At 59.1% G+C, this 23,631-nt stretch overlaps 3 protein-coding genes across 5 annotated transcripts; all 3 read right to left on the minus strand.

The window, feature by feature from the left end:
* Positions 1-1,201: 1,201 nt before the first annotated feature.
* Positions 1,202-2,142, minus strand: TPGS1 (tubulin polyglutamylase complex subunit 1). The gene is made up of 2 exons (XM_086627868.1): positions 1,820-2,142; positions 1,202-1,724 (listed from the first exon to the last, which is right to left on the minus strand). The coding sequence occupies exons 1-2, from the start codon at positions 2,140-2,142 to the stop codon at positions 1,202-1,204; spliced, it is 846 nt and encodes a 281-aa protein (XP_086483994.1).
* A 743-nt stretch (positions 2,143-2,885) lies between these two features.
* MADCAM1 (mucosal vascular addressin cell adhesion molecule 1) lies at positions 2,886-5,639 on the minus strand. The gene is made up of 5 exons (XM_086627562.1): positions 5,591-5,639; positions 4,659-4,925; positions 4,221-4,535; positions 3,214-3,882; positions 2,886-3,030 (listed from the first exon to the last, which is right to left on the minus strand). The coding sequence occupies exons 1-5, from the start codon at positions 5,637-5,639 to the stop codon at positions 2,906-2,908; spliced, it is 1,425 nt and encodes a 474-aa protein (XP_086483688.1). The 3' UTR covers positions 2,886-2,905.
* Positions 5,640-12,459: 6,820 nt separating this feature from the next.
* LOC104370186 (solute carrier family 71 member 1) lies at positions 12,460-21,977 on the minus strand. 3 transcript variants are annotated; one of them, XM_086627561.1, is made up of 12 exons: positions 21,861-21,977; positions 19,629-19,724; positions 18,562-18,624; positions 17,334-17,461; positions 16,786-16,900; positions 16,026-16,244; positions 15,234-15,347; positions 14,716-14,787; positions 14,210-14,322; positions 13,936-14,033; positions 13,212-13,378; positions 12,460-13,125 (listed from the first exon to the last, which is right to left on the minus strand). In XM_086627561.1, exons 1-12 carry the CDS (start codon positions 21,942-21,944, stop codon positions 12,916-12,918), a joined length of 1,479 nt encoding a protein of 492 aa, XP_086483687.1. In that variant the 5' UTR covers positions 21,945-21,977; the 3' UTR covers positions 12,460-12,915. The 3 variants fall into 3 exon arrangements, with proteins under 3 accessions (XP_086483687.1, XP_086483685.1, XP_086483686.1); XM_086627559.1 differs by having other exon boundaries at positions 12,460-13,183; positions 13,249-13,378; positions 21,861-21,966; XM_086627560.1 differs by having other exon boundaries at positions 12,958-13,120; positions 21,861-21,966.
* Between the last annotated feature and the right edge of the window lie 1,654 nt (positions 21,978-23,631).

Here is a 23,631-nt window from a genome sequence, read left to right on the forward strand (position 1 = left end):
GCCCCAGCAGAGGTGTCTCCAGCATCCCCAGTTCCCACCTCCTGTTGTGTCACATCCTGTTGGGAGTCACCACCTGCAGCCTCACCCAGACCGGCTCCAGGCTGTGCCCCTCCTGCCCGCAGGAAACAAAACATCCGCCCAACAAAACAAACCAAACATCCCGGAGCATGACGGGCACCCTCCCAGCCTCCTTTGTTTGGCAGTAGCCACAAGTGCTTCACATTCCCAAACCTGCTGCCTGCTGACATCGACCCCTGAAGACACAGACTGTCTCGAGGATCTGAGCGCTTCCGCGGTTCATCCTGGCACTAAATGCCACCAGGCAGTAAAGAAATTGTCCACTGAAAAATAACAAAAAGCTTTAATGTGTTACAGTAAAACAATCATAGCACAGTATAAATAATTAACAGACAAAATAAATAACACATGGTTCGACACACATTTCTGTTCAAAGCAAACTATGGCCTCAGGGAACGGGGCTGGTCTCGTCCTGACCCGGTGCTCCGCGTCCCAACCGCCACCAAATCCGTAGCGCTCCACAGCTCTGCCTGAGGAGTCGCTGCTCGGCCCGCAGCCCTTCCCGGGGCGGCGTGCCTCCCAGCCGGCCGTTTCTCATCCGCGTGTTGTAAGCGTTTTGCTCACCAAAACGACGCTTCATCTCACACCTCGCATCAGCCCCGCGTTCACCTGCGGATCCGCAGCCTGCGAGGTGGAGGAGCACGGCCCCCGCTTCGCAGGCACGCGTCAGGCAAACCCAGGAGCACAAGCAAAGTTCGCCGTGGGGCTGCGAGACACGACGTGGTCAGGGCGAGGACGAACTGCAGGACATCTGGAGGTCCAGCCCCACTTTCCTTCATTCTGGCTCATTTTTAATGACTACGGCTGCCTCCTTGCAACCCCCAGTTAGCACCTGGAGAAGACTGACTAACGCCAGCTGGACCAGAGGCACCGCGGCCGGGCGAGGCACAGGGACACATCTGGCACAAGGGGTGGCCGGGCACCTGCTGCACTTGGACAAGGACGGGAGCACAAGTCGTCGATCTCTGGTCAGGCCGATCCGGGCTCTCCGGACAGCGCCTGCCCAGCCCCGGTGCTCGCCGTCCCGCGTAGCGCTGGCGTCCGGAGCCCTCCCCGGAACCGCTCTGCGCAGAGCCCCGGGGGACTCGAAGCAGACGCGGTCGGTGTTGCCCCCACCCGGGCCTCACTCGACGGGCTTCACTTTGGCGACGAACAAGGCGGTGGCTTTCGTCAGGAACTCCTCCCTGCTCATGGCGGCGCCCGGCTTCCTCTCCTGCAGCGCGCGGCCCATGGCCAGGGCCAGCCCGTCCGGCCCCAGCCTGGTGCCCGCCGCCAGGTAGCGGCCGGGGCGCGGGCCGTGCCCGGCGCCCAGCGCGTCCTCCAGCGCCCGCAGCACGGCCCGGCACAGCCTCCCGTCGGCGGCGCCGGAGCCGCCGGCCAGGACGCCGAAGAGCGCGTCGGCCTTGGCCGCGAACTCCAGCAGCACGCAGCAGGTCAGGACGCCGTAGCGGAAGACGTCGAACGGGACGGCCTCGTGGTCGCGGCAGCGGACGCGGCCCAGCAGCGCCGCCGCCGCCTCGGCGGGCGCCCCGCGCCGGCAGATGCGCCGCAGCAGCTCGGTGTACCGCCGCCCGTCCACGCCCGGCGGCCGCCCGCCGCCGCCCAGCGCCTCGTAGGCCGCGCCGGCGTTGCTGTCGAAGGCCGTCCTGTCGCGACAGGGCAGGGACAGACGCGCCGCCTCACCCCCGCCCGCCCCCGCCCCGGGAGCCGCCGCCCGCCCCCGCCGCCGCCGCCGCCGCACCTGTGGGAGTGGTGAGCCAGCCGCACGTACCACAGCGCCCGCGCCAGGCGCTGCGCCGGCCCCGGCGGCTCCGCCGCGCCGTCGCCCGCCGCGCCGGGGCTGCCCGGCACCAGCCGCCCGAAGTAGTCGGCCAAGAAGGAGACGGGCTCGGCGGGCCGCGCCTCCAGCACCTTCAGCAGCGCCTCCCGCACCACGGCGCTGACGCCGGCCCGCAGCAGGAACTCCGCCGCGCTCCCCGGCCCGCCGCCCGCCGGCTCCGCCAGTCCGCCGCCCGCCGCCGGGGCCGGGGCCACGGCCGCCCGCCGCTTCTCGTACGCCGCCATCTTGGCTGCGGGCGGCGGAGGCCGCTTCCGGCCATCGTAGACCGCCGTTCCGCCGGGGCGGGAAGTTCCTGCGCCGCCATCTTGCACACTGGCAGCCGGCCGGTGGGCGGGCGCGCCGCCGTGCGAGCCGCCATGCTGGGTGCGGGCAGAGGCCCCGCCCTCAGCGGCCGCGCGCGTGGCTGTCGCTGCCGACGCCGCCCGGGGACCCGCGCCGCGCCCGGGGCCTCCCCGGCCGGGAGGGGACTCGCTCGGGGTCGAACGGACACGGCCCTTTATTGACGCCCCCGCCCGCGGGGCTGTGCGTCCCCCCGGGCGGCCCCCGACCCCTCTGTCGTGACACGCGACCGAGGCCGGACCCCCCCAGCGCTCAGCCCGGCCCCGGGCCGCCCCCGCGGGACTCCCCGCCAGCCCCGCAGGCCGCACGCCCGGGCCCCCGGCGGCTCCGGGGCTCGGGGGCCCCCGGCGGCTCCGGGGCTCGGGGGCCCCCGGGGCGGCGCAGCCGTTCCCCTCAGCAGCCCCGGGGCGCCCCGGGCAGCGGCAGCCGCAGGGCGGGTGACGCTTTCTCGGAGCTCTCCGGGCCCCGGAGCACCGTCCCGGGGCGGGGGCCGCTTCTCGCGGGTCTCGCAGCGGCGCCCCGCGCCCCGCCGACCCCGCCGCGAGCAGAGCCGCGGGGCTCCCGGCTGCTCCTCATCCCGGGGCCGGGCGAGGGCGCCAGCAGGGACCGGTCCGGGGGGCCGGGGGCCTTTGCGAGCAGCTCCCGCTCCTAGGGCAGCTCGTACTGGGATCGGAGACGTTTCCACAGGCACCGAGATACGATGCTGGTCACGATCAGTCCCAACAGCGAGACCGTTGTTCCCACAGCAATGGCAGGGCCCGCGATGGCCGTGTCTGCAAAGACATGGGAAGGGCGTGTAACTGCCAAAACACGGGAAGGGCATGTAGCTGCGAGCAGGCTCTGCCCACGCCAGCCAACACGCGGAGGCGAGCACGGAAGGCAGCACCAGCACAACCCACTGCAGCCCTAGCCCGGTAACAGGGGTACAGGAGAGAGGGCTGCAGACCACCACTCACCATCCGAGACCGTCAGCTCCAGACTGACCGCCTGGGAGCGGCGGCCGAGCAGGACGCACTGGTACTGGCCCTGGTGCCGGGGCTCGGCATGGTCCAGCTGCAGCACGGAGCTGCTGCCCGCCGCCTCCTCCCGGTAGTGCGAAAGGGCCACAGGGGTCCGCAGCCAGCGGACGGTGGCGTTCCCAGCGCACCGCGCGCGGCACTCGATGCGCAGGGCCCTGCCCCGCGTCCCGTTGGGAGGCAGCGACCAGATCCGCAAGCTGCAGGCAGGCACCGTCCCCACGGACAGCGCGGTCCCCTCTGCCAGGGGAGAGCCCCGGCTGGCGCTGCCCGCAGCCGTCCCCAGCGCCACAGCTGGGGAGCGCGTGGTGCTGGAGCCGGGGTGCGTGGCGGTGGCCGGCCGTGCCGTGGGACTGCTGGCGATGAGGTTCTGGGGAGCGTGGCGCTCTGCGGGGGGCGGTTTGGTGGCAGCAGGTGGCTCCAGGATGGTCTCAGCATCAGGCTGCCATGATGAGGTGGTCAGGGCTGTGGTGGGGTCACGCATGGGGACACTCGGCTCTGGGGGCAGCGCTGTGGTGCCACAGGCTGTGCTGGGGCTCCCTGTTGCAGCTGCCACTGTCTGGGGGCTCTCCGGGGAGGTGGCCACGGCCACTGGCTGCTCCGTCACATCTGTGAACACAGCAGGTCACGAGTGGCCTCGCCACGGCTCGGAGCCAGGACAGGGGCTCTCTGGTACACGTTATCCCCCTGGGGCAACAGCCCCCTCTGCCCACGCTGCCCAGCAGCCCCATCCTCCTCCACCCCGTGTGTGCAGCCAGCCCAGGGCAGGGAGTGGCAGTGAGCAGGAGCAAACCGGCACTGCCGGCATGGCACAGCAGCGGGCATGGGAGGTTTGCAGAGCAGTGCAATGGTGGGGGCTGCTCCCACTGCTGTTTCAAGCAGTCAAGGGCAATGGGGGTCGGCTCCAGTGGACACGGCAGCACGTGAACCCGAGTCCCAGCACTCACCACTAGCATTTGCCACCACAGATGCCACCCAGGTGAAGGTTTCCTGCCTGATGCTCAGTGTCACCTTGCACCTGAACTCCACTCCTTCTCCCACCTCCTTCCCAGCCACCATCAGCGTGGACACGATGTCAAACAGCTCCTCGTCAGTCTCCGTGGTATCAAAGTCTTTCTCCTCCAGCGCTTGGCCTCCCCGGTACCAGGTGAGCACCAGCCCTGCGAGCGGGTACACCCGCCGGGCCGAGCAGCGCAGGCTGGCGGGCTGCCCTGGCTTCAGGGCAGGGGGGTCCGCCTCCAGCTCCAGCTTATCTGGGAGGGCTGAGAGAGGAATTGCAGCGTCAAGCGGTGATTTTTGGCACTGTTGCCCAGGAGGGAGTGAGCTCTCTCGGGAATCCAGGACTTTGCGAGGGAGGCATCAAGGGACAGGCTGGGGAAGCTTACCATAGACCTTCAGGTCGACAGTGTGCTGGTATTGCTTCCCATGGCAGGTCCCCTGGCAGATCTTGGTGCCCCCTATGGCAACCACGGCATTGCTGATGTGCAGGATGCTGTGGGTGGGGAAGGAGGTGATGCTCCCCAGGTTGGTGTCCAGCCCCTTCCACTGCACCGTGCCCCCCGTGCAGGCCAGGGAGCAGTTCAGCTGTGCCGAGCCCCCGTACCGCACCACCGGCTCCTGCGGCACCACCGCCAGCTTGTCAGCGGGTCGCCCTGGGCAGAGGAAGAAGGAAACTGCGGGGTTTAGGGAAGGGGACAGTCACCAGAACCCAGGTGTTTGCAAGGCAAATGGGACACCAGTTCCTCAGTTTGCTGCGAAGCGGACACATACGCCCAGATGCCCCATCCTCATGGTGGGGACGCTGCTCGTTAGGGACGGCTGAGGCTTCCGCCGCAGTGCCACCATCCCGGGGCAGCCGCTTGCTGCTACCGGGCATCGGGAGTGCCACAGAGCTGACACGCCTGGCGATTGCCAGCCCAGGCCTGCCCCGTCGCAGGCATCGCTGCTTGATCCATCGCTGTTTACCACTGAGATTTTCCAGTTACTTCTTGGGGAAACAAGCCCAGAAACCCCTTCCCCACAATTCTCGTCCTTCGCCAGCACTGCTGCTGTTCTGGCAGCGGGATGGCGGGTGCGGGCCAGGCACACGCTGTCGCTGGCACGGCGGCGTGCTCTGGGCTCCGAGCGCCAGGCTGCGGTGCCAGGATGAGGAGCGCTGTCGCAGCGGTGCCCGTGGGACATGGTGGCTGTCGGGGCCCAACAGCGGGGAGACCCTGGGGCCGCGGTGCCATGCGGCAAAGTGAAGAGAGCAGCGGGCAGGGCTGGGCAGCGCGGCGGGTTAGGGGATCAGGGCAGCTCTTGGCCCCATGGCACTCACCGCTGCAGCCCCACAGCAAGCCAAGGAGGAGGAGACGAGCTGGGTCCATCGGCAGAGCCAGCGGCAGGGCAGGGCAGCAGCAAGGGCTGCTTTTCCTTCCTTCCCTCCTTCCAGAGAGCGAACGCTGCTGGTCAGGGCTGTCTCCTTCTGGCCGCCAGCCCCGTCCTCAGCCCTTCTTAAGCTCTGCAGGAACCGCCCCCGCGGGCACTGGCCCCGGGGCCTCCCCCACTTTCCAGCCCGAGGGGTATTTCCAGAGGGAGGTCTCTGATCTTCTTCCAAGTTCAGCTCTTGCACAACACCCAGCTCTGCAGCCAAGGGCCCCAAACCTGGGAGAGACCTTGGCCCAAAGGGTCCCTGCGTGGCTGCAGGAGCCCCCAGCACCCCCCACCAGACAGACCTGCGCAGGCACCTGCACCCCAAAATGTGGCCAAGATCTGGTCCCTTCCCCAGTTCTCACCAGGCTCCACCATTCCACCCGGAGCCCCCAGCAAACCAGCCCTCTTCATGCTCCAAGCAGCAGCGGCTGAAACGAACCATCGCGGGGCTGGGGATGCCCGTCTGCCAGAGGGGCCGTCTTGGTCCCCCTGCCCCAAAACCGGGGCATCGCTGGCGAGCACGGCTGCCTGGAGGTAGCACATGGGGCGGAGGGAGGGGAGAATGGGGCTGCAGTGTCTGCCCAGGGCACGTCCTACCAGGACCCCTGTGGGAACGTGGCCTCGGGAGTGGGCAGCCCCATCGCTGCCCAGGCAGTGAGGGCACATGGGAGGAACTCGTCCCCGAGCCCTGACTGCCCCGAAACGAGGGGTTTGGAAAGGCACATCCCCAGGGCAGAGGGTGTCCAGCCCCAGGAACAGTATTTATTCCCAGAATAGGGTGTTTCCAAGGATGAAAGTAGGGTGTTCCTGGGAGGGTCGGTTTTATGGTACAGGAGGAAGTGTTACTATGTGGAAGATGTCGATTACTCCACAATACGTAGCCCCAAGGCCCTGGCACAGCCTCAGCGCCTGCCCTCTGTCTCGTGGCAGGTCTGCCATCGCTTCCTCAGCCCTACCAGCTCCTTGGGAAGAGACGGGCCCAGTTCTGCCCATCCCGTCCTGCCGGGCAGCAGCCAAGGCCGGGGAAGGTGCCGAAGGGCCGAGGGAGGGACGTGCCCAGCCCTGCACCTCTTGTTGCAGAAGGTGGAAGGTCGGCACAGGACCCGGCCGTTTCCCATCCGGGAACTCTCCGGAGAGGCAGCTCCGGGCACTGGGCGTCGCGCATCCTTTCGGGATGCCAGGCAATTAATTCTCCGAGGCCTGGGAGGCCCCCGAGCGAGGGAAGTGCTCTGTAAACAGCCGCCATCAAATATGCACATTCAGCTGAAGCCGGTGATTAATGGTTCTGGGGTTTTTGTTCCTTCCATCCTGTGTTAACAGAGCCACTTCCCGGAGTTTCCAGCGGCCGCCGGAGCCCCCGGCCCAGCCTCGGTGTGGGACAAGCCGTGGCCAGGACTGCTGCCCGCGTCGGCCGTGCTCTTCCCAGCAGCGAGCCCGGGATGCCCAGAGACGCGCACGCGGTGCCAGGGTTTCACCTGCCCCTGCTCCCACACCCGGATCCGTGGTGCCTGTGCCGTGCGTGAGGCCGTCTCGCTGGTCCCTCCACGGTGATGGGCCAGCGAAGGCCCCGGGCGAGCCCGGGAGGGAACGGTCGGGGCTGCACAAGCCCCCATGAGGGGGAGCACCACGCGGCCAGTTCCTTCGTTAGGGAAGGACTGCTTCATAATGTCACCTTGGCATCGCACCCCAGGTGCCCCTCAAAATGATGCTTCAGGTGAGCAAATAAAAACCCATAAATGAGCATCCAAACCAGAGCTGAGCATTCGGGAGCGGATCTTTCTTTAGAACAAAGCTTTCCCAGGCTGCTCCTCAGGAGATTAATAGCTACCAGAAAGTCCAGCGCCTCGTGATGCGCTTCCTCCCGTTCGGGGCTTGCAGAGCACTCGACGCCGATCACGCTTCCTCCTGCGGGGCAGGAGCAGGGGCTTCTCGCTGGGCAACGCTCAGTCCAGAGGCATTTCTCAGGAAACAAAACAGTTCAGCCGGGAAAGACAAACCACGGAGGGACGAGCGCTGGCCCCCGGCACAGGATACCCCCACACCGCTGCGGCGGTGCCAGAGCCCCTTGGGCTGTCCCGGCTGCCATCACCGGCACTGCTAACACCCAGTACCAGAAATGACAGGGCTGGAGTAGGCGCTAATGAGGACAACTCCAAGACAAAAGGTTTTCCGCATGGTGCAAAACACAGGAATCCCACCCCATGAGGCTTGTCCCACAGACCGCTCTGCCCCTCGCCCAGCGGCACAGCCGTGATGTCCCCAGTGCAGCAATGCCGGGCTGCGCGTGCCGTCCCACCCACCACCACATCGAGGAGAGGACGGCCAACACCACACTGTATTGAAATATCTTCCTAAGTGAGACAAGCTGAAAGTTCTTTCTCAAATAAAGATAAAAAACTAAAACTAAGCTCAAGTCCAGAGGAAATGAATACAAAAGGCAACATGTTGTATGATAGATGGCTTCTGTTCCCAGTTCATTACAGGATGTCGGCCATCAAACACCAGATCTCATCCAAGAGCTGACTTGGATGTGTTTATATTTCTTGTGATGATACTGTTCACTTAGAGCTATTCTCAATCACCAAAAGAAGTGTTTAAACAGGCAAGATAAGATCTAAATTAAGCCTGTCTGGAAGTGAAAACAACAGTCTGTGATGTTAAAAACCAGCCCTAGAAGGAGGCTCCTGTGGGGCCGGCGCTGCTGGGGGGGGCCGGAGCCAGGGACCCGGCCGGGGGACCCGCTCTGCCATCTCGGGGTGGGGATGGGGGCAGGCAGCCCGTCCCCGCTCAGACAGACCTGCCAGACTGCCAGCTATGGCACTGCCCGCGGCACGCAGACCGCTCGCTCCTCCGGAGCCTTTTGCTGCTCCCTACTCGGCCGACACTAAACACCGTCCGGCGCAAACTGCCCCAAAAACGCTTCCTCTCGCCCGAGTGCTCGGCCCCTGCCCCGCGCGACGGGCAGCAGGCCGGGGCTCAGCATGCCCAGAGGAGTTCCAGCTGTTCGGGGACTGCTGTTTAACACTCCAGTGGAAGCCTGGATAGCTCTTTTAGGATCAAGGGTGAATGTGACTTGGTTCCAAATCCTTTCTGCTCTAGAATGGTTTCAAGGAATCAGTAGAAATAACTCGGCGACTTGTGCCCGTGGGAGACACGAGGTCGATCCGCGCAGCCCCTTCAGCACAACTTACGGGGCCAAACCCAGCGCTGGGCAGGAGCGGAGCGAGGGCGTGGAGAGCTGCCTGGTACCTCGGGCAGGGAGAAGGATGAGGACAGAGAACTTCAACACAACAGGAAAGCAGCAGTTTAATAAATAATCCATCGGAGGGAGAGATTAGCCAGTTCTAAACACAACCGGAACCAAAACAAATACATTTCATGGTTATCTTAAAAAAAGAGAGATACAGAAACGCACGCAGTAACAAACTGTGAGAGCGCAGAGGTACTGCCGTCCCGCAGGGAGGGCGGGCTTGCCACGTGCCCACTTCTCCGAGTTAATCAAAGATGTTAGCAGCCATCCAGTGCAGAGAAAGGAATCAAAAACAGTGAAGTAAAAAGTTACTATTTGGCAAAAGTAATGGCAAAAGAGAAAGTCACGGTTTAACCCAGGTTTTTTAATGGGATGAGTCCAGTTTAAACTCACTTGAACTGCAGAAAAAGGGCAATTAAGCCAAGTTTTGCCTTATGCTTGGGGCATCGCTGTTACCGACCTGAATTATAAGTCACTGCAGGCAAATTCTGGGAATACTGATGTTAAACAGCCAGGCTCAGGCACTACACAGCAGATCAAGGGGGTTTTAAGAAAAGGCTCTTAAAAAAGTTGCTTTTTCATATAAAGTAACAAAAATTGGCAAAACTAGCTGAATGCTCCGTACAGATTTCCCAGTCTCCACGTGGGACGCTGCGCAATTACCAGCCCTTCAGAATGAGACATTCTTCATTCAGGTCCGGTAATTTCAGCTCTGTCACTGCTTGGCCCAAGTCGTCCCCCGTCACTTAAAGGCAGAACGGTGGGTGGGTCACATCCTGGCACTGACGGGGAGGGGAGTCACCTGGGGCTGAGCCCCCATCAAACCAGGTGAAGGAACTCCAGAACCATGGAAAGAAATCGCTGCCTGCTCCCAGCGCCAGGAACAAGTGGCACCGCTGGGGAGGGCGTGTGGCCCTGCCCCACAGGGAGCTCCTCTTCCTGGGGCAGGTCCACACGCCACAGGCACCCGGATTCGGGGCTGCGCCGCGTCCCAGGGCCAGTCCCTGTGCCAGAGAGAAGCCCCTGAACCGGCACGGCAAAGGACCTACATCCAAGTCACCTTCACGCTGGTAACCGCACTCGCAGCGTACCCTCCGCCAGCGCAGCCGCCCGACGCTGTACCCCCCGCTGCCAACGAAACCTCCGCCACGGTGGAGCCGTCCACGCAGCCGGGCTGCAGCCCAACACGGCAGGAACCTGCGGCATCGCCTGCCCCGAGCTCAGGGCCTGACAAAGTGACCAGAACGCTCCGGGTCCGGGCGATGCCCGCATCACGGGAAACTCGGGTATCGCGTCGTGACGGACGGGCGCCGAGGAGGGACGCTCGCCCGGTTAGTCCTGCTGTCTGAAGGGCAGGAGAGGCCCAGATGCTGCAGGCAGCAGCAATGGTGAGAGGGAACGGGACTGGAAACACGTTGGTTTCAATAAACTATTCAATAAAGGAAAGGACTTTTAAAAATAGATCTCTATATACTTCATATCATATAAATTATGCTCGTCTTTCTGTACCGTTCCGCTATAGCCTGCCCGTGAAGCTCGGAGTGCCTCCGTGTGAGCGAGGTAACGATTCCGTGTCGCATTTCCCTTCGCTTGTGCGCGCGGGACAAACCCGCGTCAGCTCGTTGTAACCGTGTAAACGCTCACCTGGCCAGGCCCTGGGAACTCCAGTCTGCAAAGGCATTTCTGTGAGCAACAGAGGGGGGGTTGCTGCCTGGCTTGAAGCGACTGGATTTCCTTCAGGAAAGAAGCCCAATAACGTTTGGGAATTTAGAGCATCACCACCATGAGCTTGGGAAAACTGGAGTCACCACAGGCCAGTGAGACTCTGCCAGCTCTGCTCTCCAGTCCCGCAATGAGATCCACATCAGCAGCTCCTCAGTGCCCGAGGTGGCTGCCCTCTGCGTGGACAATCATTTACTCTCACAGTTCCAATTACAGGATCTGGGTACCAGACTGGATTAAAGCAAAACAAACTATGAACTACTTCACTTAACTGTCCACCTCCAGTAACTAACTGGTCCAGAAAATTGGTAAACAGACATTAAGTTATTAGCTCAGCCCAGACAAGGCAGGCAGTGGTTCCAAGCTGTTACTATCTCACAGCTGTGCAAGAGCCCTTCAGGGAATTGCAGTTCTTGATGGGTCCAAAGCCCACGTCACCCAGCCCTGGTGCTGACCAGCTCACGGAAGAGGTCAGACGCTGAGTACACCCAGAGCTCACGTCCCCGCGCACTCCCAGAGCGGGCGAGCCGCACTGCCAGGGCAAAGCAGGGGATGGACAGGGCTCTGCCCTGCTTGTGCCAGCTGTGTGTCAGGCACTGAGCTCTCCAGGGCCGTCCAGTTGGTGTTTCCCATTAAACCCAGAGGTAAACGGCGTCTGCAGTCACTGCTGTGCAGGCACAGTGTCCGCCACGATTACCTGTTTGCAAAGACCCAAGACACTCAGCGATGGTGCTCCCTCCCTTTTGCCCTTCCTTCCCTAAGTTACCTTTCCAAACCTACAGAGAAGGGATCCACCAGCAAACAACAGCTGTTGCACATAGCCTGCGCTGAGGCAGGGCTGCTTTTGGCCACTGTATCCTCAACTTCCTTAACAACTAGTTTCTTAAGTGCTCCCAGTTTGGTCCTTACTTCTCCAGCGACTGCTCAATGCCATCACTTCTGATCTTACTCAGATGACAACAACTGTTTCCTGCCCACGGCCACACCTCTGTGCATCTATAACCAACCACGCCTTCCCTACGCGTGTCTTAGCTTCTTTCTCAACACTCAAATCCGAGCACCTGCTGCTCTTTCTAAGCAGAGCTGAACCTGGCAGCAGAGGCTGCAATCCCATTTTCCAACAAAACGAAAGCCGTCGTGGCAGGCTCAGAAACGCTACATGGAATGCAGACCTGTAAGTTCAAATCAATTGCAATCATCAGGATCTCTCGGACCGAGAAAAAACAAGCTACGGTCATTATCTGGTTTTAATATCAGATGGCAAGAGCCTGGGGAAAAATCAACATGCTTTTTGAAAGCACTCGAGATAAACAGCTACTTCTACTCCTTCTTTCTCAGGAAACGACGCTTTATCAAAGTGCTCAGCAGAGCTCAGGTGTTTCTCCAGCCTCTCAGAGAACCGTATTTTCTGAACAACCCGTACAGTTCCAGAAAAAGACTCTGAAAAACCCTCTGCCTTCTACCATGGAGGCAGCGACAGACAAACGTTACATCAGCGTAACAAAAAAAGAAAAACCAAACGAATACAAACGCTGTTGACCACCTAAGTGTCCGTAATTCCTGTAGTTGCGTTTCTCCCGTCTGCCCATTCTCCCTTGTGTCAGCTGCAACTTTACCTCTTAATTTTTCTGTCTTCATCAGAACACTAAAGTCAGTGGATTTTTTGGGGGTCCAAGTTTCGCTTTCAACTGAATTCATCAGATGCTCACCGGGCTGTGCACACCGCACCGGGCCACCCATGCCGTGCCACGCACACCGCGCCGGGCCGCCGCCGAGCCTCCCTGGGCCGCGGCCGGCCAGCCGAGCTGCCACGGGATCAGCAGAAACACCAATTACGTCGGGGACGGGGCGCGCAAGAGCCGCCTCGCTCTGTTCTGGCTGGCAGCTCGGCCAGTCCGCGGTAGAACAAAGACAACACCAGCTCCTCCGTTTTCCTCTGGCGAGCCGAGTGCTTGGCAGGTCACACCGTGAAGTTCGGTTCTCACGTACAAGGGCAGGTTTGCTTTAAAGAACTATCCCTTCACACGAGGCAGTTCAGTATCTCCCCTTTCCATCAGCACCAGAGGATACAATTCCCTTTTTGCACCAGCTGGGTGTATTTGGCTTGAAGGGAAACCCCGTCCCTTCTCATTAGCTGTTGGTGTCAGTCTGTCACCCTCCTTTCTTCTCTCCCCCGACCCTCTCTCCCTGAACTCCAACTGGCTGAGTCCATCCTTGATCTGGAGTTGAGACGCAAGCCAGGTGCTTCTCTCCCAACCTCACACACTGCTGTCCTCGAGCAGGGGCTCCTTGCCATCCGATCCTCCGGCCTGCGGGCTGTGGGTGTGGGTCTGGGCTCCATTACTGTGCTTCTTGTGGCTGCCTGATCTCAGTGCAAGGTTGTGCTCTGGAATGAACAAGGCCACCAGGAGCGACAGCAGGACAGAACAAGCCCCGAAGAGGAACGGAGGCCCTGGGATAATGCTGCTCTGTAGGGTGAAACAGGAACGATCAAGGCTCAAGTGCAAGGACAGCAGCAGACCAGCAAACAGAACAACAAAGCTGAACAGGTTACCTCGTCTGTAGGGTTGGCCATGTTGGGTTTGGAGGCCTTTCCCAAAGTTTCCACCTCAGCCATTTCGTTCAGCTCCACGTGGAAGAGATAGAAGACAAAGCCATAGAGCGCCGGCCCCAGACCGTTGCACAGCCCCCGAATTCCAGTGATCATCCCCTGCACCACACCTGGGGACAGAGCAAGGGAAGGAAGACATGCCTCCGGCTTTCTGAAGAAACTTGTTCGGTTCAGGGACGCTTACATATTTAACGACAGGATCCAACCGTCAGATCTGGATCGACACGCGCTGTGCAGCTGAAGCAGCGAGCTGGTGATTTGCTTCGCTCAGTATCAGCTTTTACAAAAATCAGTAAGACTGGGCTTGCTACTTTCAAGAATAAAATGACCACGGGCACATCAAGCAACAATTTCCAACTGAACTGGAATTTAAGGCAGCCAAGCCCGAGGACTCAGGGCTGAACCATGAAGCACGTAAACAATTAAGCAGCAGCCTCCTCTCTCAGGCAACGCTGAACACCTACGTGCACAACTTAAGAACTCCCTCCCAAAGCATCAGCTATAGTCAAAGGCAAGAGTGCCAATGCTACTAACAATAAAGCAACACTGCCCAGCTGGCACAGATGTTCCTGCCCGCCCCTCTGCCACCAACGCTGAGAAGCTGAACACGTGCCAGCTCAAGCGCCTGCTGGGATGAACGTGCCTGTCAGATGCCCAAGGGACTCACCCTGTTGGTCGGGGTCCGCGTTCCTGGACACCATGGCACTGATGGCTGGGAAGGTGATGCTGGACATGGCAGCCACGGCTCCTGCTGCCCACATCATCCTTGGGGAGAAGGGCAGCAGTTAGGAGGCAGAGTCCCAAGGGCCAGCCACAGACTAGCAGTGTGGCAGGGCACGATCTCCCTCTTCCAGGGCACAGGGAGCTGCCGCAGAGCCACTGAACCACCACGGAGGGAGATACCTGCCAAAGCCACGAGACAAACGTGGGCAAACTCTTACCAAGGCTGCGATCCGAAGCCGTACCAGGCAAGCTGCAGGATCTGGAAGCCTAGTCCCAACAGGATGGTGTTTTTATTTCCTATTGAACGCATGAGAATTCCCAACACTACAGTCTGGAAAGAAAAAAGAGGTGCTTTCAAAGTAAGTGCAAAGAAAGATGACAACACTGGAAGACAAGAGGACAGGAACCCGAGGGAACTCATGGTGCTGTGAGATGGGCTGTCGTGCACACACACTCCTCCACTCTTGTAACGTTGTGTTAGAAGCCAGCACATCCCTGTCCATGGTGGAGCACAATCTATGGAGTTTTGCAGAGCAACACAGGGCCACCCCACAGTTTGTTATTCAACAAACAGGTACATTCAAAAGGTAAGAGAGGGACCGCAGGGAGCCGTGCACGGATCCGACGGTGTCTGTGTGACCACAGGGATTCTGACAACTCATCAGCCCCTATTATCAGAAACTTTGGACATTCTTGTCACCAGACTGCCAGAGCTCCTTCTCACCTGAGCCAGTATAGAGAGAATTCCAACCACACCAATAAAGGCTGCCACAGTCTCCGAGGAAAAACCAATGACCTGTGAAAACACCAGAGAGAGACTTTTCAGGCAAGAGATTTGTACACTCGATCGGTGTCACTGATGTTTACTGACATTGCTCATCGGGTACTTAAACATTACTCAACTGTACCTTCCACCACCTCCCTGCTGAGAAAAAACTTTTCCTCTGGCTGAAGAAACAGCTTTAAATCACCGGGCTCACCTTAAATGCCTGAAAGTGGCACGGACAGGATGGACGGGCTGACCAGCAGCAAGAAGCCAAACAAGGGTCCTGGCAACGCCTATGGAGTGATCGCCAGACTCCCACATTTTTTAGGAAAGCTGGAACAAGTCACTATTTCTTATAGCTTCAACTTTACTAAGCTATTGGCCAAGATTAGCCTCCTCAGGACATGCAAATGAGACAATATTTGTAGGCTGGGATTTCCTGCATTCAGAGCCTTCCGCCACAGCAAAAGACTGACCTGTCGCAGGTACAGGAAAAAACTGGAATACTGGCCGGCTTCAGGAAGGTAGGAGAGAAAGACGGTGATGCAGATGAGCAGCACTGTAGAATCCTGACCCACTTTCCGCAAGGACTGTAGGGAAGGGAGTGGGAAACAAACAAAAAAAAATAATAGAAGGAGTTAATATCATTAAACATTCTCCAGGTACAGAGACAGCAAAACCAAGTGCTTAAGTCACCGTCGAATATCGAGAAGCGAACGCTTGAACGAAGCCAGACCACCATTTCAGAGGAAGATGCAAACACTGCCACAACACGCCAGACCAGGGGTACAACTGCATCAACTTACACCCCAGAGAGAGGAATTTTTACCTTTGAGTCTCTCAGATTTACAGTCAAGTGCTTTTGATCAGAATTGTTCTTTCCTCAGAAAGCCAAAATAATCTTCCTAGCAAGCAAAGGTGAGGTGAAACGCTACGAAGCTCAGACTTCTCCTGGCACAGTGCTCTCGCTAAGGAATGGAATTTCTGTTCAAACAGCCGGCACGTTTCCACCAAGAGATGCTTTTGCTTCAGGACACCTGGAGCTGCTTTTAGGTGATTTGTAGCTATATGAAATCCCTGAGAAGCTGCTGGACAGCTTGAGATACGTGCAGCCTGCCGTCAGTTGAACACTGCTCCTTCGACAGGGTTAATCTGAGCCTCACACCCTTCACCTCTCACGGAACGCACCTTCCTTTCGAGAGAAACTAGCAGAACTGCAGCAAACAAGCATTACCAGCACGCGGCAAAACAGCGGCGAGATTACTTACAGCGAACGGGTCCGCCTGTTCCCAAGAGATCGGAGCTCCCCAGGACACCGGGCGCATCTCTTCCGGCAGAGACTCTGGCACAGCCAGCAGGATGAAACCAATATCCAGCAAAGCAACGCCCGACGCCAGCACAACCACCAACGTGTCGCCGTAGGCTTGGGAAAGGTACGCTCCGATCGCTGGGCTTGTGACCAGGCTAGCGGCGAACGTGGCTGACACCTGGAAGCACAAAACATTAATACAGCCCCCTCCTCCTCGGGCCCATTTGCTCCTCCAGAGTAGTCCAAGAGCACTGGGTTAGCCGTCTTTGACGGAGATAATCCAGGTGAACAGACAGAAAGACGACATGTTCTCTTGGTGCAATCTAGTCCAAGTTCTAGCAAAGGGAAATTAAATCTATCCTAACAGTTCACACACCGATACTTTTGGTACCCCTACAGAAGGGGCCCAATCACAGGCTACTTGCATGCCTGCCAGCATCACAGCCCCCTTTCCCAGTGCAAAGCAGCTTTCAGACCCGGCTGGTTTCAAGGCTAAGCAACAACACAAGCCATATTCCGACAGAAATTGGCCCTTTCTCTTGGTGATAAACCACAAAGAGAAGAACAGGAAGACTACTGTGAGTAAAACGCGTATCACCTTTTCACTGACACTGTCCTCAGCCTTGTCAATAAATCTCCCACACTAATTTTGTACCTCTCCTACCCGCAAAGCCCCAAATATTTCTTTCAGGAGAGAAGCCAGTTATTCAGCTCCTTACCAAGCCATATGCCGTGCTGCGTTCATGCTCCTGTGTGATATCAGCAACGTAGGCAAAAATCACAGAAAAGGTGACGGCAAAGACTCCAGACATGGAAATGACGGCAAAATACCACCTGGAACAGGCATCGCCAAAGGCAGAGTTAGACAGCAGCCACATGGTAGTTCACAGCTTCCCCTTATTCTTCCTTCAGTCCATCCCACTTCATTGCACCACAAAGCACTCAGGAGCACCGAGCTTCAGTCTGGTGGCACATGGAGTTTCATCACTCGTTTTCCCCACACAGGAAGGAAACATCAACGTCCTCTAACAGTGGTAACGACCCTGTGAGAATAGGCACCAGGAGAGGAAAGACAGACTCCTTCCTCCTGATGCTGAACCTTCCAGTAGAACCAGACAAGCAAACGAGTCTCCAGGCTGAGCATCCTCCTCCTCGGAATGGACTCTTCCATCTCATCCTCAAATGCAACACCCCAAATACCCCACCGTTCAGCCTCGCACTCATTCTTCTCCTCAGAACCCCTCGGCTGGGACACAAGTAAACTCACCATGGACTGATTTTCATAAGAGGAATTGGTGCACACGTGAAGAAGACAGTGAGGAGGAGGAAGGATTTCCTGCCCCAGACATCAGAGAGAGCACCAATCAGTGGGGCACTTAGAAAAGAAAGCAGACCCTAAGACAGACAGACAGGATGACAGCGAGAAATCTCTCAGTCAAATTCCAACTGTCGATAGCAAGAGCTTTTGACAACATCATCTAAAGATAAAGATAAGAGGAGACAATCCATTCCTATTTTCTACAAGCAGGCAATATTACCAAAACATAACCGTTTGTTAAACTGCTCCCATCTTTTAGGGACACAAAGAAAATCCTGGACCAGCTAGGCGCTGCCAGACATTTCAATTACTTCCCGTTCTCTGCAAGTGCTCAGCCTGCAGCTGGGGCCTTCCCAGGCAGCCCGTGCAGAGGGGAGTTGCCCTGCCAGTACCTAAAAAGATGTTGGCACAGCTCCATCACATTAACAGCTGCTGCAGCTCGAGGGAAAGCCTTCTCTCTTAGATGGAGATAAGACAGACCCAATGAGATGCCAAGGCCATTAAGCACAAATAAAACTGTTCAATGCCTTTCAACGTGAAGCGTATATGGGAGTGCCCGACTCGCATCAAAGCAAACCTCTCTAGGGCTCATTTTTGAGATCCTCTTGCCAGAGCCTGGGCCTAACAATCTGTTTTGCCACATTCCCAAGTCAGAACACATGGCTACTGCTTGTTTGCTACAGTTGCCTGCAATTCTGCTCCAGGAATGCTGGTCTCATCCAAACTCACCATGCCCACTCACCGTGCCACAGCATACTGCCCACCTCCTGTGTGGGAAGAGCCACTAAGGCCTGCTTAGCTTCAACTTCTGCTACTGGTAAGTTCAGATGTCATTGATGTGTTATTTTGTTATGCTCCAGAACACGGTTACAGGGCTGACCTCGTGCTATTGGAATATTTTCAGCTGAAACACACAGCTGCCACAGCCCCCCACCCACGCTGACCAGCAGCACGTTGCTAATACTGCTCGGTAGGATCAACTACATGAGCTACCGATGCCTGTGCTCTGCCAAGCCTTCATTTTGCACTAGGTGTGCCAACCAGCAGCCCAAACTGAAAAACGAACATTTCTCTCTCAAACACTGGTTGATACCAGCAAATGACACAGATTACAATGGCTTGTCACTCTTGCACTGGTTGCAGATTCAAACGAAAGCCTGGAAGGAATAATCCTTACCTTGACTCCATGGATCAGGCCATTCATCAAGAATGTATGCTGAGGAAAAGTCTGGTGTAACACCTAGGGGAAAAAACAAAAAACAGAGCTAGCAACTTCTGCATAACTTTTCTGCTCTCTCCCCCTTTGTACTGTCTACACACTTGACCTGCGTTTCATACTGCTAAGCTACTGCTGCATTTCTAATGCCTTTGATTAAAAAAAAAGAGACTCCCTTTGTGTAGCTACCCAGATATCAGAGATCAGGTCAAAAATACGTGTGGCACATCGGACTTCAATGTGAGCTGGCACGCCACCACCAGAAAATGTGTTTTAGAGGCTGAGAATTCTTCCCGAAAGTGCCAAATCAGAAGTTTACAGCTCCTTAACTAAAGGCAAGTATCTGAGACGAGATTTTAAGTTTCTTCATTAAAGCTACCCCTCTGCACTTAACTTGACCGTGAAGCTGCCTTTGCTGCCTGTGTTAATCATGACTCAGTCAAGTCCTGAATGAGCTACTGGTGGGCTCTCCTAGGATGAGCATGACTTGGTGCAGTCAGTAATTGCCAGGAAATTGTCTCTGTGCTTTGACACCTCAGGCAATGACAGCAGTAATTCAACAGAAATCTCTTTTATCCCTAAGTAAGTCAATGTAGGGCAAAAAGTGCAGTCTTTGGATAAAAAGTCAAAGCTTTGCTCATCTTTCTTCCATTAAGCTCTCATGTGCACTTTTTTTTTTTAAATATCTAAAAAAAAAGCAATAAATGACAGTAAACTACCAGTAAATTCTAGTAATTTCAGGTCAGGTCTTCTGGTCCTGCTTTCTTGAAATTCTCCAAAAGCTTTCAAAAATCTAACTCATGCTTTGCTCCAAGTTAAAGTACAATAATTAGGAAAATATTTGCCCAACTGCATGAAAAATTACTATAGCTCCGGCTTTATGCACACAGAAAAAATTTCAGGTACGAACTATTACATCCTGGTTCCTACTTGCTGTGCTCCAAAGGCCCATGTCGGGATCTTCACCCTTCCCCATGCTGAACTCCCCTCTACAAGAGCCCGTACTACTCCCAGGGAGATTTACTCACCGTGAGCATCGGCGTGGTCAGCAGCCCCCAGGCAAAGAACTCCAGGAAAATAACCACCACGGCATGGTACACGCTGGGCTCCCCAATCCCCTGTCGCTGCAAAACAGAGCTCCGTAAGTGAAAAAACAAAAAAAAACCCAAACACGTATCCTGATCCGCAACAGATTTGAGACGTGTGACTGGGTGCAGCATCTCTCCCTCCAGGGTCTACCAACGTGTGCCTCTCCTAAAAGCTAATTGTTTTCAATTTTTTTGTCTCCAAGAACTGACATCTTTGGTACCATTATGCTTTCTCCAAACACGGCCAACCGATCATCCTTTCAGTCCTCCCCTTAAGGACTTTGAAATGAAATGCCTCGACTCTCTGAATATTTTCACAGCAGCATCTGCAACACAGCGCTGGGAGTTTGGGAAGGCAGTTTCCCTCCTGAGCGCCAACTCCATCTACCAAGCACGGTGGGACAGGCACGGTCCCTAGAGCAGCTGTGAAAAACCCCAAACGAACCAAAACTGCACACCTCAAGGCCTTGTTATCTTTCTTTCCTCAAAGATTTTTCACGGCCCTTTCAGGGCAGCGTTTGTTCTTGCCGCTTTCCCAAGTGCCAAATCCCAGCTGCCAGCCCAGGAGGTTTTCTCCTGCCACGCAGGACACGCCTGCAAAGTCACGAGCTCACAAGGAAAATAAATTGCAAGGAACAAGAGGAAAGCACACAGGTTTCAGCTGAATTACGTCAGGGAACGCACAGGCCAAATATTCGGCAGCACAATGTGCTTTTCCACAAGAACTCACTTCTGGATTCATCAGCAACCCACGCGACCTGAGCTCGCCCAGAAGTGCGGGCTAGCCCTGACACAGTGTTAATAAAACCACCTGAAACGTCTGCAATCCCAGCATTCAGACAGCTTCCAATGGCTTGAAGAGTATCCAGAAGTTAAACAAAATTTCCATCAGCTGCACAAATCTCAAATCCAAAGGCATATGGGATTTGGTATGGGAAACCTCAAATCCACAGTCGTTCCTTCCAGGCTAAGAGATTAATTTCCTCACATCTGACTAATCTAGCCTGTGCTCTTGAGATACAAATCATTCAATGGAGCAAACCAAAGACATGCCTGTATCCTGCCTCCAGCATTCCCTACTGAGTCTCTCAGGGACAGGAATTCCAGTAGCGTGGCTTGCAAAGAGCAGTCTTTTACCAGTCACATCCTCCCAGGCTTTGACAGAACGCTACTGCGTTTCAGATAACTAATGCAGCTGTAAGTTTGCGGGAAACAGGAGAGGAGGCAGCGAGGGACATCGTTCTGCTGCAACGTTCACAGGCTCCATCAAACTGTGTCCCGCAGACGGGCCGAGTCTGCTTCAAAAAGAAACCAGTGGCATCAACACGAGAGACACGCCACCGGGGGGGACACGGTCAGCCAAAGAAGGGGTTTTCCTGCACGCGAATGGGGTGTTCTGCAGGGAGGAGCCCCAAGGCAGCGGCACAGCCATCACCACCCAGCAGAGGACAGCCCTCTGCTCTTGCTGCCGTCCTCCCCTTCCTACCCTCTCGAGCAGTTCAACGTCGCTACCACACGACTGCAACCAACCCAACGGTCACTGTCTCTGCACCGAGCAAGCCCAGATCCAACGTCGCTCCTTCCACTCACCGATCCCCGCGCTGCGCTGCGCTCCTCGCGCGGCTCCGGGAGCCGACCTCCCCGGGCTGCACGGGGGCTGCCGCAAAGCGCACGGACGCCAGCAACAAAACGTAACCCGGTGCAGAGAGCGGCGGAGGCCCGTGGGGCAGCCCAGCGGCCGCCCAGCGGCCCGGGGCCGGAGCGCCCTTCTCCCGAGCGCGCAAGCCCGGCGGAAGGAGCGTGCAGCCATCTTGCTGGGGTGCGCCCACCTCGAAGCGTCTTTGCGCGGGCACCAGCTGTCCCTGCGCGCCCCGGAGGCCCGCAGCGGGGACGCTCGGAGGGGCGGAGCGGCCCGCCCGGGCCTGGAGGCGGCCTGGCGCCTCCCTCCGCGCCCGCTGCCGCCCTCGGGCCCCGCACCGCGCTCCCCGCCGCAGCGCCCAGCCCTGATCCGCCTCCTGCCCGCCCGCGCCCCCGGCGCAGCTCCGCGGAGACCGGCCCGGCCCGGCCCCGCGCTCCCGCCCGCCGCACCGCCGGGCAGCCCCCGGCCCTCCGCTCCCGCCGGGCCCCCCCGGATCCCCGGGCCCGGCGAGCCCCCCGCCCCCCGGCACTCACGCCGGCCCCGTCCCGGATAACGATCTTCTTGGCCAGCAGCACGCTGCGGTTGAGCCGCTTCTTCTTCTTCTTCTCGCCGGTCATGGCGCCGCCGGGCCGCTGCCGCTCGCCGGCCTCCACGGCTGCCCCATCCTCCCTGCGGCGGGCCGCGCCGCGCCGAGCCCGGGCCCGGGCCCGGACCCGGACCCGCACCGGCGGGGGAGCGCCGGGCCCGGGGCTGCCGGGCGCGGGGGCGGCGCCGCGGGGCGCAGGCAGCGGCCCGGCTGGCGGCGGCGGAGGGCGGCCCGCCCGCAGGCCCCACCCCGCAGGCCCCACCCCGCCCCCGTCGCCCGGGCGACGGCGTGACAAGCATTTCCGGCGCCCTACTGCGCGCCGCCACGCCCCACTCCCTCGCGCCCAATTGGCTGCTCCGCCTCTTCCTGGTCAGCCGGGCTGGCCTCTGATTGGCTGAGAGAGGCGGGGGCGGGGGTGAGAAGCGCTGCGCGGCCTCTTGCGCCGGCCTGGGAGGGCGGTGCCACGACGTCACGAGGCACGGTGGTGGGCGGGGCAGCTCTCCACGGCGGAGCGCGGGGCTTGTCGGGACGGGCCGGTCCTCCGGGGGCGCGCGGCATGCCGGGACGGGCCCGCCCAACCCGGGTGGTCCCTGCCCCGCGGCACCGGCACCGGCACCGGCCGGGCGGGCACCGGGGGGAGCGGCCCCGCCCCGCCCCCCCGCCCGCCGGGGCCCGTCGGTCGCAGCCTGAGGAGGTGTCGGGCGGTGGGGCTGGGCGGCTGCGCCTGCACCGGCACCGGCTGCGTGCGGGCGGCGGGGCCGGGGCGGCCCGGTGTGAGCTCCCGCGGGCCCCGCCGCCCTCCTGCCGGCCCGGCTTAGCGCCGCCTTTGCTGGGCGCGCCCCGCGTCGGTCCCTCCGGGGCCGCCCGGAGGCAGCAGCCGAGACATGTCGCCGGCGGCTCCCGCCTCCCGGGCCGGAGCCGCCTCCGGCCGCAGCCCTGCCTTGTGCCGCTCGAGCGCTGCCCGTTTCTTCCGATTTCCACCGTGGATCTGAAATGAATCCCCGCTGTTGTGCAGCCCCGTGCCCCGCGCCCAGCTCGCTCTGTCTCAGGACGGAGCTGCCGTCGCTCTCCCCCCCTCCCAGTAGGGCTTACTGCTGCCGGCACTGGGGCTGATGGACGGCGAAGGGCAGGTCCGCCCCGCCGCCCGCTGTCCCGGCCGCAGCGCTGCTGGGCCTGCAGGCACCTCCCGGCTGGAGCACTGGGCTGGGGGCAGGGAGGTGGAACAGGGACCCCCGGCCACCCCGGGGCTGGGGGCCCCTGCACCACTGCAGCCCCGCTTGGTGCTGGGCTGGTGACTGTCCTCTCGGCACCGGTGTCTTGGCCGGCGTCAGGCGCGGTAGTTACCGCCAAGCGCCTTCCGGGGAGGGTCGCAGCCCCTTCCCCAAGCCTGGCGCCAAGAGGAGCTGGGGAGGGAGCAGCTGGGCCGGGGGCTGGAGAGGCTCAGTGCCCCCGGGGGGGCTGCGGCGGCAAAGCAGCACCTGCCTCGGCACCACCGGCGAGTCGCCCCTGTGCTTGGCTGTGCGTGGTGTGTTCTCCTCCCCCAATTAATCCTTCACGGCTGGGAGAGCACTTGATGTTGATTCCCCTAGTGCAGTGCCAGAGGAGCAAGGAGATTAATTAGGCGCAGTTTAGACAAGGGATGCAAATCGGGTGCCGCTGGGGAGCGGCAGGGCAGAGGCCAGCCCTGCTCGCTGCCCCCTGCTCGAGTTGGCCGCCCC

This window comes from Tauraco erythrolophus, chromosome 28 (genome assembly GCF_009769465.1).
Source record: "Tauraco erythrolophus isolate bTauEry1 chromosome 28, bTauEry1.pri, whole genome shotgun sequence".
NCBI lineage: Eukaryota > Metazoa > Chordata > Aves > Musophagiformes > Musophagidae > Tauraco > Tauraco erythrolophus.

What these genes read in the sequence shown, in the direction of transcription:
- MADCAM1 (XM_086627562.1), bottom strand. Translation starts at nt 5,639, where the DNA reads ATGGACCCAGCTCGTCTCCTCCTCCTTGGCTTGCTGTGGGGCTGCAGC. An exon ending in CTTGCTGTGGGGCTGCAGCG is followed by an intron (nt 4,926 to 5,590) that starts GTGAGTGCCATG and finishes TCCTCTGCCCAG; the next exon opens with GGCGACCCGCTGACAAGCTG. An exon ending in TGTCGACCTGAAGGTCTATG is followed by an intron (nt 4,536 to 4,658) that starts GTAAGCTTCCCC and finishes TTCCTCTCTCAG; the next exon opens with CCCTCCCAGATAAGCTGGAG.
- LOC104370186 (XM_086627559.1), bottom strand. Translation starts at nt 21,944, where the DNA reads ATGACCGGCGAGAAGAAGAAGAAGAAGCGGCTCAACCGCAGCGTGCTG. An exon ending in TGACCACGCCGATGCTCACG is followed by an intron (nt 18,625 to 19,628) that starts GTGAGTAAATCT and finishes TTTTTCCCCTAG; the next exon opens with GTGTTACACCAGACTTTTCC. An exon ending in GAGGTGGAAACTTTGGGAAA is followed by an intron (nt 13,184 to 13,248) that starts GGCCTCCAAACC and finishes TGTTGTTCTGTT; the next exon opens with TGCTGGTCTGCTGCTGTCCT.
- TPGS1 (XM_086627868.1), bottom strand. Translation starts at nt 2,142, where the DNA reads ATGGCGGCGTACGAGAAGCGGCGGGCGGCCGTGGCCCCGGCCCCGGCG. An exon ending in CTGGCTCACCACTCCCACAG is followed by an intron (nt 1,725 to 1,819) that starts GTGCGGCGGCGG and finishes CTGTCGCGACAG; the next exon opens with GACGGCCTTCGACAGCAACG.